At 43.2% G+C, this 12,810-nt stretch overlaps 1 protein-coding gene across 1 annotated transcript in view; it reads right to left on the bottom strand.

The window, feature by feature from the left end:
• The window catches only part of NID2 (nidogen 2), a 67,789-nt gene that overhangs the window by 24,206 nt on the left and 30,773 nt on the right, over nt 1–12,810 (bottom strand). The window contains 2 exon segments of the mRNA XM_027065712.2: nt 9,605–9,835; nt 11,684–11,884. Of these exon segments, the coding sequence (XP_026921513.2) occupies nt 9,605–9,835; nt 11,684–11,884 (432 nt within the window).

Here is a 12,810-nt window from a genome sequence, read left to right on the forward strand (position 1 = left end):
CTGTGAAGAAGACATTAATGTCTTCATTTTTTACTACAGTATGGAGAGGCCAAGTAACCTGCCCAAGGTCATAAGACAAGGTGCATGGAGTGGGGACAAGAAGCAGGCAGTCTGTGCTTTCCACCACTTGGCTACAGACACCACTGAAGGAACTTCATAAACTGGGCTCATCTAAGCCAAGGGCACAGAAGTGGTGTTGGAGAGAGCCCCAGACACAAGGAATCCATTAACTCTGGGCACTTCCGTTTACTCCTCTGATTCCTCAGGTGTAAAATGGGAATAAAGACAATGCTTAGATCTGCTAAAACTGAAGAAAATAAAGCAAACCCGACATAATGTACGTGGAAGGCAATTTCGCTCCCCACAGGCAGGCCCGCCCAGTCCCTAGTGACTCTGTTCCCCCCTTTTCTTCCTCAGTGGGGCCACTACCCTCAACATGCTTTCAGCTTTATGTCTCAGTTCCTAGAATTAATTCTAATCTTAGATCCAAAAGATTTCAAGAGCTTTAGCCAAACCTCCCAGGCTTTACATCAAGCCATCCCTGCTACCGAGAGGGCTTCGTCTAAGTCATAACTGGAGCTTCTGCCTTGGACTTCTGCCTGTGCCTGGTCCCTGTCTTGACAGCCAGCTCGGTACACCCCAAGTTCTGCCCGGATCACGACAGCTCCCACTGCTCCAGGGACCAGAACCTTGGCATCGGTAGATACACTGGCAACACCACCTATTTGAATTTCCTGGCACCACCTCCTCCTAGATTCTCTCTCATTTCTCTCTAGCTCACCCACATCTCCCACCCTCCTTACCTCAGGTGGGTGGGCCTTGCCCATAGTAACTCCTAGTCTAGACTCAAGGTGACACTTGCTGCCGTCACCTGCCTCAGACTGGACCCCCTTGTAGTCCTTCAGGACATCCAGCTACCTCCCCAGGGCTTGCCCACTGTCCACGCTGACTCTTCCAGTTTTCTCAGCCTGGTAGGAGCAGGGATGCCTTGGCTGAGTCTCTGAAAGGACCCGCTGCTTTCTGGTCAATTCCCCCTATCACTTTATAAGAAACACCACTCTGTGTTCTTACAACGCAATATTCTTAGTCCCAAATTATGGCCAAGCAAGTAAATAAAGGAGGGCCATGGGTTTATCCTTGGTCTGCCTCAATGATGTTGGCTGGTGTATGTTACAGAATCTTTGCCAAGAAAAAAAGGACCAACAAATGGCTCCAGCACTTTTTAAACCTGATGAACTTAAGTCTGTCAGCGTGCGCCTAGCTCCGCAAATCAAGCAAAATACCCTTGGGCGTCCCTCGTTCTTCCCTCTGGATCTCTTGGTGAATGGGATGGAAGCAGAATGCTGGGGTTATAGGGTAGTACAGACCAAGTTCCCGAGACAGTCCACAGCATGGTTATGGTTAAGAGTAGGGTCACGTCCTCACTGAAAGCTGAGAGCAAGGCAATTCCTTCTCATTTCTCCATTTTAGGAGAAGATGCTGTATAACGTGCATGGTCTACCCAGCCAAAGGGGGAAGTGATCTCTGAAATGTTTTAATTTAGAAATACCAATGCTTACCCTTCTCGTTCAGTACTTTCCAGCATCAAATTTGCACTGTGGCACATTCTGGTAAAGATCAGTGAGAACGCATAGACATCAAGAGCTCACCGCTCTGCTAGGCATGAAACAAAACAAAACAAAAAACAACACAGTGCAAAAGCTGACTTGCAAACTTGGACGGGAAACACTGGCCTACCTGAAACCGAGGGGGCAAAATGTCCATAGTTACGTGGCACTGATTTAAAATATACTACACTGACAGGACAGGCTATGTAATTCACAGAGCTCAGTGCAAAACGAAAGCGTGGGGCCCTGTTCACAAATTAAGAGTTTCAAGAGAACAGCCGCAGAGCTCTCAAACCAAGTGTAGAGCCCTTCTGAGCACAGGCCCTGCTCACTGAACTTGGTTTCCAAAAACACGGCTTTAAAAATACATTTCTAAAACCATTTGGCTACTCACTCTCCACGGCTTGTTAGCTTTCTCCTATTATAGCAAGAACAACACTATCTTCCTTACCATGTATTCTATTTCGCCCTCACCCTTTTAAACGGCTTGACTCTCTGACAGGGGATCTGGAACTAATTTACTCATTTAATCAAGAGGAGAAGAGCAGTTTTCCATCAAGGAACAGTCCGTTCCACTTCGCTGCATGGCCCTCTGCCCAGTCTCCTCTACCCGCCAGAAGGAGCCCTGAGGTGGGCACAAGGGCAGGAGGCCCAGCGGCGTCCTGCTCGAGGACCCCACAAAGGACAGCCAACCCAGACCTGAAGCTCAAACACTTGGAGGGCGGTTGGGGGCTGCAGCTGGGAAGTGGGCCAGGCCCCAGGCTCTGACTGCTCACTGGGAAGACTGGACGACAGTACCTCCCGAGCCCTGGGAAGCCACAAGTGCCCACATCAGATGGGGCAGCTGCGGGGTGTCCCAGACATTCCAAACAGATCATCATTCCCTCCGGAGAAACGGAACACTTGAGAGGATACTGTTGTGTACTGCGGGGCGGGGGGGGGGGGGGGGGGGAAGGTTTTGTCATTTGTTCATTTGTTGTTTTCTCTCCCCCCACCCCATTTTTCTCCTATTCAGGGAGTATTAACAACAGTATTGCAGTTTTCCCCAGGGGTGGGTGAAACGGGGTGCAAACACACAGGGTTAAAACACACACGCCCTCTTGAAATTTGGCCCAAATTATGAGGCAGTCCTGAGGCCAGCGGAGTCCATGTGGAAAAGCAGTGCCGGGCAAGGTTACGAGACGGGCTCTAGAGCTGGGGCCCAGGATTGGGTCCCAGCTGGACACGTTTTAGTTGTGACGGAGCAAGTTACTTCATGTCTATACCTCAGTCTCTGTAAAACGGGGGATGATGATCCCTCTGTTGGGCAGGGGGTTTTGTGGGACTGAATTCATTTCTGAAAGTACTTATGACAGTGCTTGGAGCCAAGTAAACTGTCCTTTGCTATTATATTGGACTGGCATGGAAGGGAAAATCACATAAAGTTCTAAAGACAAATTAGCAACTTGGTACCTGTCAGTTTGCCGGCATTCTTTTTGTTACTCTCATCTGGTGTGTCTCCGGGAAAAACACACCCAGAGATTTATCTTTTCACTACGTAATTCTAGAATCTGAGCGGGATTCCATTCCACGGCCTGGGAGGCTCTTCGCTAATCACTGTTCTTACAGACCAGACACCAACACCCAGCAAAGTGCTGAAGGGTGTTTTCCTCAGCTGTTTGTGTTCAACTCTTTTCTTGAGAAATAGGCAACCATCTTTTCCCTTGTGGGATGTCCATCTCTCTAAAGTCAACTGACGTTTTCATGCTATTAAAAAAATCTTTGCGTTCCCAATGCCTGTACTCCCAAGCACGTTTCCTAAAACCAAACCACCCACACAGCCACACCAACAAACTTGGGATTCTCATTTCAAGTCACCTCCACATCCTTGAAGAGTCCAGCCCTCCTGCCTTGATCTCGTTATCGTATTGCTGAAGTGATGCTCATGAGCCTGAGGAGGCTTACGGAGCCCTCCTCTCCATTGCTGAGTCACAGAATCACCTCCGGAGGGGAGTCTGGCCTCAACAGTATCGATACAGAGCAAAACACGCGAGACCCTCTCTTTACTCCTTAGGTACGCCTTGCATTCTAGGGGAAAACACTAGCTATTGGCTTTCACAACTAAAATGTCCCTTTCATCTGACAATTTCCTATCTGTTAGGGTTCCTGGACTTTGCAGGTTCACCCTCTGGCTCACCAAAAAAAAAAAAAAATTTTTTTTAATCGACAGACTTTTTTTTTTAAAGAACAGTTTTAGGTTTACAGAAAAATTGAGCAGAAAGTAAAGGTTTAAACCCCCCCCCCCATATGCAGTTCATGAACTTCTTATATTAGTGTGATACAGTCATTGTAACGATAAGCCAATACTGATATTATTGCCTAAAGTCTACAGTTTATTAGGGCTTACTCTTTGTGTCATGCAGTTCTATAGGTTTGGGCAAATGTATAATGACATCTACTCACCATCATAGAAGCATACAGAGTAGTAGTTCCACTGCCCTAAAAATCCCCTGTGCTCTCCCTAGTCACCTCCCCCTGAACTCCTGGCAACCATTGACTTTTATTCTCTATAGTTTCATTTTTCCTAGACTGTTACATGCAGTTGACCCTTGAACAATTTCCTGATCCCCTGCAGAACTGAAAAATCTGCATATAACTTTTGACTCCCCCAAAGCTAACAGCTTACTGTTGACCAAAAGCCTTACCAATAAGGAAATATCTGATACATATTTTATATATTATATACTGTATTCTTAATAATAAATTTAAGCCAGAGAAAAGAAAAAATTAAGAAAATCCTAAGAGAGCACCAAAAACAAGAAGATACTTAGGAATAAACCTAACCAAAGAGGTAAAAGATCTGTACTCCAGGGGCGCCTGGGTGGCTCAGTCGGTTAAGCGTCCGACTTCAGCCAGGTCACAATCTCGCGGTCCGTGAGTTCGAGCCCCGCGTCGGGCTCTGGGCTGATGGCTCAGAGCCTGGAGCCTGTTTCCGATTCTGTGTCTCCCCCTCTCTCTGCCCCTCCCCCGTTCATGCTCTGTCTCTCTCTGTCCCAAAAATAAATAAACGTTGAAAAAAAAATTTTTTTTTAAAAATAAAAAAAATAAAAAATAAAAAAAAAAAAAAAGATCTGTACTCCAAAAACTATAGAACACTTATGAAAGAAACTGAAGAGTACACAAAGCAATGGAAAAACCTTCCATGCTCATGGACTGGAAGCACAAACATTGTTAAAATATCTATACTACCCAAAGCAACCCACATATTTAATGCAATCCTTATAAAAATACTAATAGCATTTTTTACAGAGCTAGAACAAACAATCCTAAAATTTGCATGGAACCACAAAAGACCCCAGATAGCCAAAGCAATCCTAAAAAAGAAAAAAAAAGCTGGAGGCATCACAAACCCGGATTTCAAGCTGCTTTACAAAGTTGTAGTCATCAAGACAGTATGATACTGGCACAAAAACAGACACATAGGTCAATGGAACAGAACAGAAAGCCCAGAAATGGACATGGAACTATATAGTCAGCTAATCTTCAACAAAGCAAGAAAGAATATCCAATGGAAAAAAGACAGTCTCTTCAACAAATGGTGTTGGGAAAACTGGATGGCAACATGAAGAATGAAATTAGACCACTTTCTTACACCATACACAAAAATAAATTCAACATGGATTAAAGGCCTAAATGTGAGACAGGAAACCATCAAAATCCTAGAGAACACAGGCAGTAACCTCTTTGACCTCGGCCAGAGCAACTTCTTACTAGACACGTTTCTGGAGGCAGGGAAACAAAAGCAAATATGAACTATGGAACTTCATCAAGATAAAATGCTTCTTCACAGTGAAGGAAACAATCAACAAAACTAAAATGCAGCCTACGGAATGGGGAAAAAATATTTGCTAATGACATACCTGACAAAGGGTTAGTATCCAAAATCTATAAAGAACTTACCCAACTCAATAACCCAAAAAACTAATAATCCAGCTAAGAAATGGGCAGAAGACATGGATAGACACTTTTCCAAAGACGACAATCGGATGGCTAACAGACACATGAAAAGATGCTCAACATCACCCATCACCTGGGAAATGAAAGTCAAAAAAAATGAGATACACCTGTCAGAATGACTCAAATTAACACAAGAAACAACAGGTGTTGGCAAGGATGCAGAGAAAGGGGAACCCTCTTGCATTGCCAGTGTGAATGCACACTGGTGCAGCCACTCTACCGAATAGTATGGACCGTCCTCAAAAAGCTAAAATAGAACTACCCTAGGACACTGCAATTCCACTACTAGGAATTTACCCAAGGGATACAAAAATAGAGATCTGAAGGGGTACATGCACCCCACTGTGGAGCTAAAGTATATTATGCTAAGTGAAATAAGTCAGTCAGAAAAAGATAAATACCATACGATTTCACTCACATGTGGAATTTAACAACAACAACAACAACAACATCAAAAAAACAACAGATGAGCATATGGGAAGGGGAGAAAAAAAGAGGGAAACAAACCATAGGTAACTCTTAATGATACAGAACAAATTGAGGGTCAATGGAGGGGGGTGGGTGGGAGATGAGCTAAAGGGATGACAGAGATTAAGGAGGGCACCTGTGATGAGCACTGGGGGTTGTATGTAAGTGATGAATCACTGAATTCTACTCCTGAAACCAATATTGCACTGTATGTTAACTAGAATTTAAATAAAAGTTAAAAAAAAGAAAATCATAAGAGAAAATACATTTACAGTACTGTATAAAAAAAAAGCCACATATAAGTAAACCACCCAGTTCAAACCTGTGTTGTTCAAGGGTCAACCGTAGTTGGAATCACACAGATGTAGCCTTTTCAGGCTTTCTTTCACTTAGCAATATGTACTTAAGGTTCCTCATGCCCTTTAGTGCCTTAGTAAGCCTAGAACATTCTTATCTGCATGTTTACCAAGCTTCACAGGTGTGGTTAATTCCAACTCAAGTTTGAGAAACACGCCTTTTTGTTTTTTTTAGTTTTTTGGTTTTTTGTTTGTTTTTTTATTTTTACCCCACTGCTATTTTTTTTTTCAGTGAAGACATAACTCACATACCATATAATTCATGCATCTAAAGAACACAGATTTTTTTAGTATATTTACAGTTATGCAACTATCACCACAATCAAGTTTAACACATTTTAATACCCACCCGCAAAAGACACTTGTACTCTGGCCATCCACTCCCTATCCTCTTATGCCCCAGCCCTAGGCAACCACTGATCTACTCTCTTCGCAGATTTGCCTCTTTGGGATATTTCATATAAATAGAATCAAACAGTAGGTTGCCCTTTGTGACTAGTTACCTTCACAAGTCAGCTTGTTTTCAAAATTCATTCATATTGTAAGATGTGTCAGTACTTCATTCCTTTTTATGTCTTGATCATATTCCATTGTATGCATTAGGACATTTTAAAAATCCACTCCTCAATCGATGGACATCTGGGTTTTTTCTACCTTTTGGCTATTCTGAATAATGCTTCTATGAATATTCATGTACAAGTTTTTATGGGGACATAAGTTTTCTTTTCTCTTGGTTATAGAGCTACGAGTATAATTGCTCAAGTGGTGGGGCACCTGGGTGGCTCAGTCAGTAGAGCGTCCGACTTCGGCTCAGGTTGTGATCTCGTGGTTTGTGGGTTCAAGCCCCACGTCTGGCTCTGTGCTGACAGTTCAGAGACTAGAGCCTGCTTCAGATTCTGTGTCTCCTCCTCTCTCTGCCCCACTCCCCACTTGCACTCTGTTTCTCAAAAATGAATAAACTTAAAAAAAAATTACAAAAAAAAGACAATTGCTCAAGTGGTAACTTTAACTTTGAAAAACTACTGGATTGTTTTCCATAGTAAGTACCATTTTACACTTCCACTAGCAGTGTATGAGGGTTTCAGTTTTTCCACAACTTTACCAACACTTGTTATGTTTTTTTAATACAGCGATCCACATGCATGTAAAATAGTATCATTATGGCTTTGACTGTAATTGCATTTTCCTGATGACTAATGATACTGAACATCTTTTCATGTGCCTACTGGGTAGTTTGTGTATCTTCTGAGAAATGTTCTATCCAAATTTTTTATATTGTTTCTTTTTATTGTGTTTGTGAGAGTTCTTCATACATTCTAGATATAAGCCTCTTATTAAATATATGATTTTCAAACATTTTATACCTTTCTGTGGGTTGTATGTTCACTTTGTTGGTAATAACCTCTGAAGCACAAGTTTTTAATTTTGATGACACCCAATTTTTTCTTGATTGCCTACGCTTTCAGTATCATATATAAAGAAGCTATTGCTGGGGTGCCTGGGTGGCTCAGTTCGTTGGGTGTCCAACTTCAGCTCAGGTCATGATCTCACACTTTGTGAGTTCGAACCCCACATCAGGCTCTGCTGTCAGTGTGGAACCTGCTTTGGATCCTCTGTCCCCCTCTCTCTCTGCCCCTCCCTGCTCTCAAAAATAAACATTAAAAAAAAAAGCGGCAGCTATTGCCAAATTCAGAGTCACAAAAATTTGCCCCTTTGTTTTTTCTAAAGTGTAGCTAAATTACATGAAGGTCTATGACCCATTTTTGGTTAATTTTTGTGTATGATGGAAGACAGGGGTCCATAATCATTTTTAGCATGCAAATATCCCAAGTTTCCCAGAACCGCTTGTTAAAAAAACTACTCTCTCTCCTCAGTGAATTGTTTTGGCCACCTTGTCAAAATCAATTGATTGTAGATGTGAGTGTTTATTTCTGGACTCTCACTTCTATTCCACTGATCTTTATACCCATCCTTGTGCCAGGACTACATGGTCCTGATTAAAGTGGAAATCCTCCAACCGTTCTTTTTCGATTTTGTTTTGGCTATTCTGGGATCCTTAAGTTTCCATCCATTGTAGAATCGGCTTCTCAGTTTTTGCAGAAAGACCAGCTGATAGCTGATAGGATTGTGTTGAATCTATGCTAGGAAGCACTGCTATGCTAATAAGTCTTCTGAGTCATAAAGATGCCATTAGGTCTAATTTCCTATTTATTTAGGTCTTAATTTTTTTTTTTCAAAACTGCTTCATAGGTTTCAATGTAGAAGTGTAACACTTAAAAAAATTTTTTTTATTCCTAAATATTTTGGGAACAGAATTGTTTTTAAAGTTTCCTTTTCAGTTTGCTCATTGTTACCATACAGAAATAGAAGACTGATATACAAAAATTATATCCTTTGACTTTGCTGAACACATTAGTTCTAACAGTTTAACGAATTAGACTCTCTACATATTAAGATCACATCATAGGAGAACAGAGATCATTTTACTTCTTCCTTTCCAGTCTGCATGCCTTTTATTTTCTTGCCTAATTGCCCCGGCTAAAACTTCTGATGCAGTGCTGAGCAGAAGTGATAGGAACAGACATCTTCAGAGTGAAAGCATCCAGGCTTTCCTCATGGGGTACGATTCAACTTGTGTTTTTCTCTCTTTTTGTTCTTCCAGGCACTGGCTCTTTGTCTTACCGTGATTTGATTTGATTTGATTTGATTTGATTTGGTGAAATCCAGCTCACCCTTTGAGTTCTAGCTAAAATGTCCCTTTTTGGGTACCTCTTCCCTACACTTCCAGACTAGGCTCATAGTGCCATGCTCTTATCAGTATTATAAATACCTGTCAGCATCAGTCCCCCTCCTAACTTGGCCTCACCTTGTTCACAGATGTCTCCCCAGCAGAGACTGGCACACACATGGGGTGTGTGCTTGGCACACCAAGCAGCCTCACATATTGTGCTCTATTCCTTAGTTTGGTAGGAACGCTGTTCTACAAGTTCCATTTCTACCTCTGTCTCCACCTCAAAGACAAGCCCCTGCTTTACGCATCCTTACGCCCAGCACCTAACACAGAGCCTGATACTCGGTAACCCTTAGTAACCTCCGTGAATCATTCTGAGGCTACTCAGAAAGGAATTTTAAAAAGCTGGATGCGATTTTTTGCCAAAACAACAGAAGGAAACATACCTTCAACTGGGCCAAGCTGATTGGTCACAGCAAATCTAAGTACTCCTTCCCCATCAGTGTACAAGGCAAAGACCCGGTCCACATTCAGCTGCTGGGTTTTGGGGATGGCCCGGTGTCTGGGGGCGTGCCTGCATGCCTGGTAAGTGATGTTCTGGTAGATGCGGTAGGACAGTGTTTGGTTGATGCCACCGAGGATGAGTGAGTAGTCTCTGGAACTTGTGGAGGTCACAGCTGCAACAGACATTATTCAGCCAAACTGGTCAATTTTGAAGATACCATAGATCTTCATGTGGGGTAGATTTTTCTGCACAGTTTTTCATCTAATTCCTGGAGGGTGTTCCCTTGGGAAGTTCCTGAGTTAATATGGAAAACCTGCCCGACAATTCCAGGAATGTGAGTAGACACAAAGCCAACGTGCAGAGGAGGAGAAGGGACGATCACTGCCATCATTACTAGCAAAGAATAAATTCTGCCACGATGTGCCAGCCACGCCAGGTGCTCTACAAGCCCTGCCTTGTTAGTACCTCACCCCAGCAGGGTGGCCTCTGCGGTCACGGGCAGGGGGCCTTGCAGAGGTGAAGAGGTAGCCTATCACATACCAGCCTTGTGTATGTTATAGAGCTGGAACTGGGACACGAGGCAGCCCGACTCTCTACCCCAAGTTTTCATGTTCAAGATTGCACAGAGGTGACAGCTTCCAACTTAAGTCCGAAGGGCTCTGGACAAAGGGAAGGGACGTTCTTTCAATCTGAATGTGGAGTTGGAAGCCCACACCAGTGTTCTGGCCATCAGCTGTTCTGTGCACGATCTGGGTTTCTCCTGCCCATTGTCCTCTGTTCACCCTCTGCCCAGCTTCCAACACTCACAACAGAAGCAGGAAAGGCACGGCTCGAAGCAAACTGCTGTGCCGCAGGACGACTGCTGTGACTACGCCAGCGTCTTGCATTCAGGTGGTTTTACAGAACTCAGCACAATTTACACATAACAACCACGGAAGGTAGAGAGAAAAGGCGTTCTTCTCATTCTCAAGATGAGAAAATAGGCCCTCAGGTGGCAAGTGACCTTAGCCCTCAGCTAGTTTATTTTTTTTTCAATATATGAAGTTTATTGTCAGATTGGTTTCCATACAACACCCAGTGCTCATCCCAAAAGATGCCCTCCTCAATACTCATCATCCACCCTCCCCTCCCTCCCAACCCCCATTAACCCTCAGTTTGTTCTCAGTTTTTAAGAGTCTCTTATGCTTTGGCTCTCTCCTACTCTAACCTTTTTTTTTTTCTTCCCCTCCCCCATGGGTTTCTGTTAAGTTTCTCAGGATCCACATAAGAGTGAAAACATATGGTATCTGTCTCTGTATGGCTTATTTCACTTAGCATCACACTCTCCAGTTCCATCCATGTTGCTACAAAGGGCCAGATTTCATTCCTTCTCATTGCCACATAGTATTCCATTGTGTGTATAAACCACAATTTCTTTATCCATTCATCAGTTGATGGACATTTGGGCTCTTTCCATAATTTGGCTATTGTTGAGAGTGCTGCTATAAACATTGGGGTACAAGTGCCCCTGTGCATCAGTACTCCTGTATCCCTTGGGTAAATTCCTAGCAGTAGCCCTCAGCTAGTTTAAACTACAAGTCCATGATGTGAATTCCTATCCTCTGACTCCAAACCTAGCATTAGTTGTACAACACTGTGTAACACCTCATTTTAAAATGGGCTGAAACAATGTTACAGGACAAGTAAAAATTCCAATAGTCAATATTTTTCCGTGGCCCAGAGAGCACAGGTGGTTAAAAACGGTAAATAATTATACAACCCTAACCCACCCCCAGAAACAAGGTTACCATTGATTCCATTATTATTTGAAAGTACTGGGATAGGAATGTTAGTATTCATTTGTGTAGCAGCCAACACTTATACTACACATTTAGTAAGAGCACTAAAATGATATTGAGCTCCTTTTATGTACCACACACCATTCTAAGGACATCCCACATAAAAACTCATCATCCTCACAACTATCTTGGGAGATATGCACTCTCCCCATTCTATAGATGTCAAAACGGGTTACACATACCTGAGTCCGTGTAGTGGTAAAGCTCCTTGTAGGGCGCTATGTGGGCTGTGAAATTTGCTGGGATGTAAGGCACCTGGCCTTGAATGTTGGTCTTAATGCTCAGATAGTTCTCTGGGTCAAGTCCCTCAGCAGTTTGAGTGATGCGAACCCTCTCTTCCCCCGGATAGAAAATAACTTCCATGTCATGGGTAAAGGTGGCACCTGGAGAGGAAGAAAGACTTCAGCACGGAGCTAAGAAGGGGTGTTGCGTCTGCCAGTAACGATCACCGCTGTGCATTTCCTCATTCCTACTGCTGTTGGAGACGGCGCCTACGGAGACCATCTGATATCCAAGACTAAGTACCATCAGCTGCCGATTTCATCAGTTCCCCCAAGTTTCTACTAAACAGTGTGGTTTCATCCTGCCTCATTTCACGCTGCTTCTCTTTGTAACAGCTTGTTTTCCGTAAGAAGCTACTAGGAACATCCTGACCTTTCTCTTTCTGAGGTTGCCAGACTTAGTAGAAAAACAAGCAAAAAATCTTAGGACACCCAGTTAAATTTGAATTTCAGATAATATGTTTTTAGTATAATATGTCTTCTACAATATTTAGGGCATACTTTTACTAAGTTATTCACATAATTCATTGTTCACCTGAAATTCAAATGTGATGGAATATACTCCACCTACTTGTAACTCCAAACCTTGATGGAAAACAAGATAGCTCTGGAGGTGCGGGAAGAACTTTTCTCTCAGCACTTGATCTGTGATAAATCCAGTAGGAAACCGGCCTTTTCAGGTTGGGAGGAAAGAGCCAAAAAAAAAAAGATCCTCTACACCACCTAAGGTGGTCCTTAGACCAGCATTTGCGTCTCCTGGAAGCTTGCTAGGAAAACAAAATCACGGACCCCAGCCCAGGCCCACAGAGCCAGAATCTGCCTTTTCACAAGGGCTACAGGTGATCTGTGTGCAGGTTAGAGTGTGAGAGGCAATCACCGGTCGGTACCATTATGGGTCAGAGTCGCGGGGGTGGGAGAGGAGGAAGTTTACTCACGAGCAAACTCCTCTCCAGATGCCCTGTAATCACCATTTGTGCATCTCTGTTTGTCAGATCTGTGTGTAACAACTCAAGTAAACACAACCTAAC

The sequence above is a fragment of the Acinonyx jubatus genome, chromosome B3 (genome assembly GCF_027475565.1).
Source record: "Acinonyx jubatus isolate Ajub_Pintada_27869175 chromosome B3, VMU_Ajub_asm_v1.0, whole genome shotgun sequence".
In the NCBI taxonomy this organism is placed as follows: Eukaryota; Metazoa; Chordata; class Mammalia; order Carnivora; family Felidae; genus Acinonyx; species Acinonyx jubatus.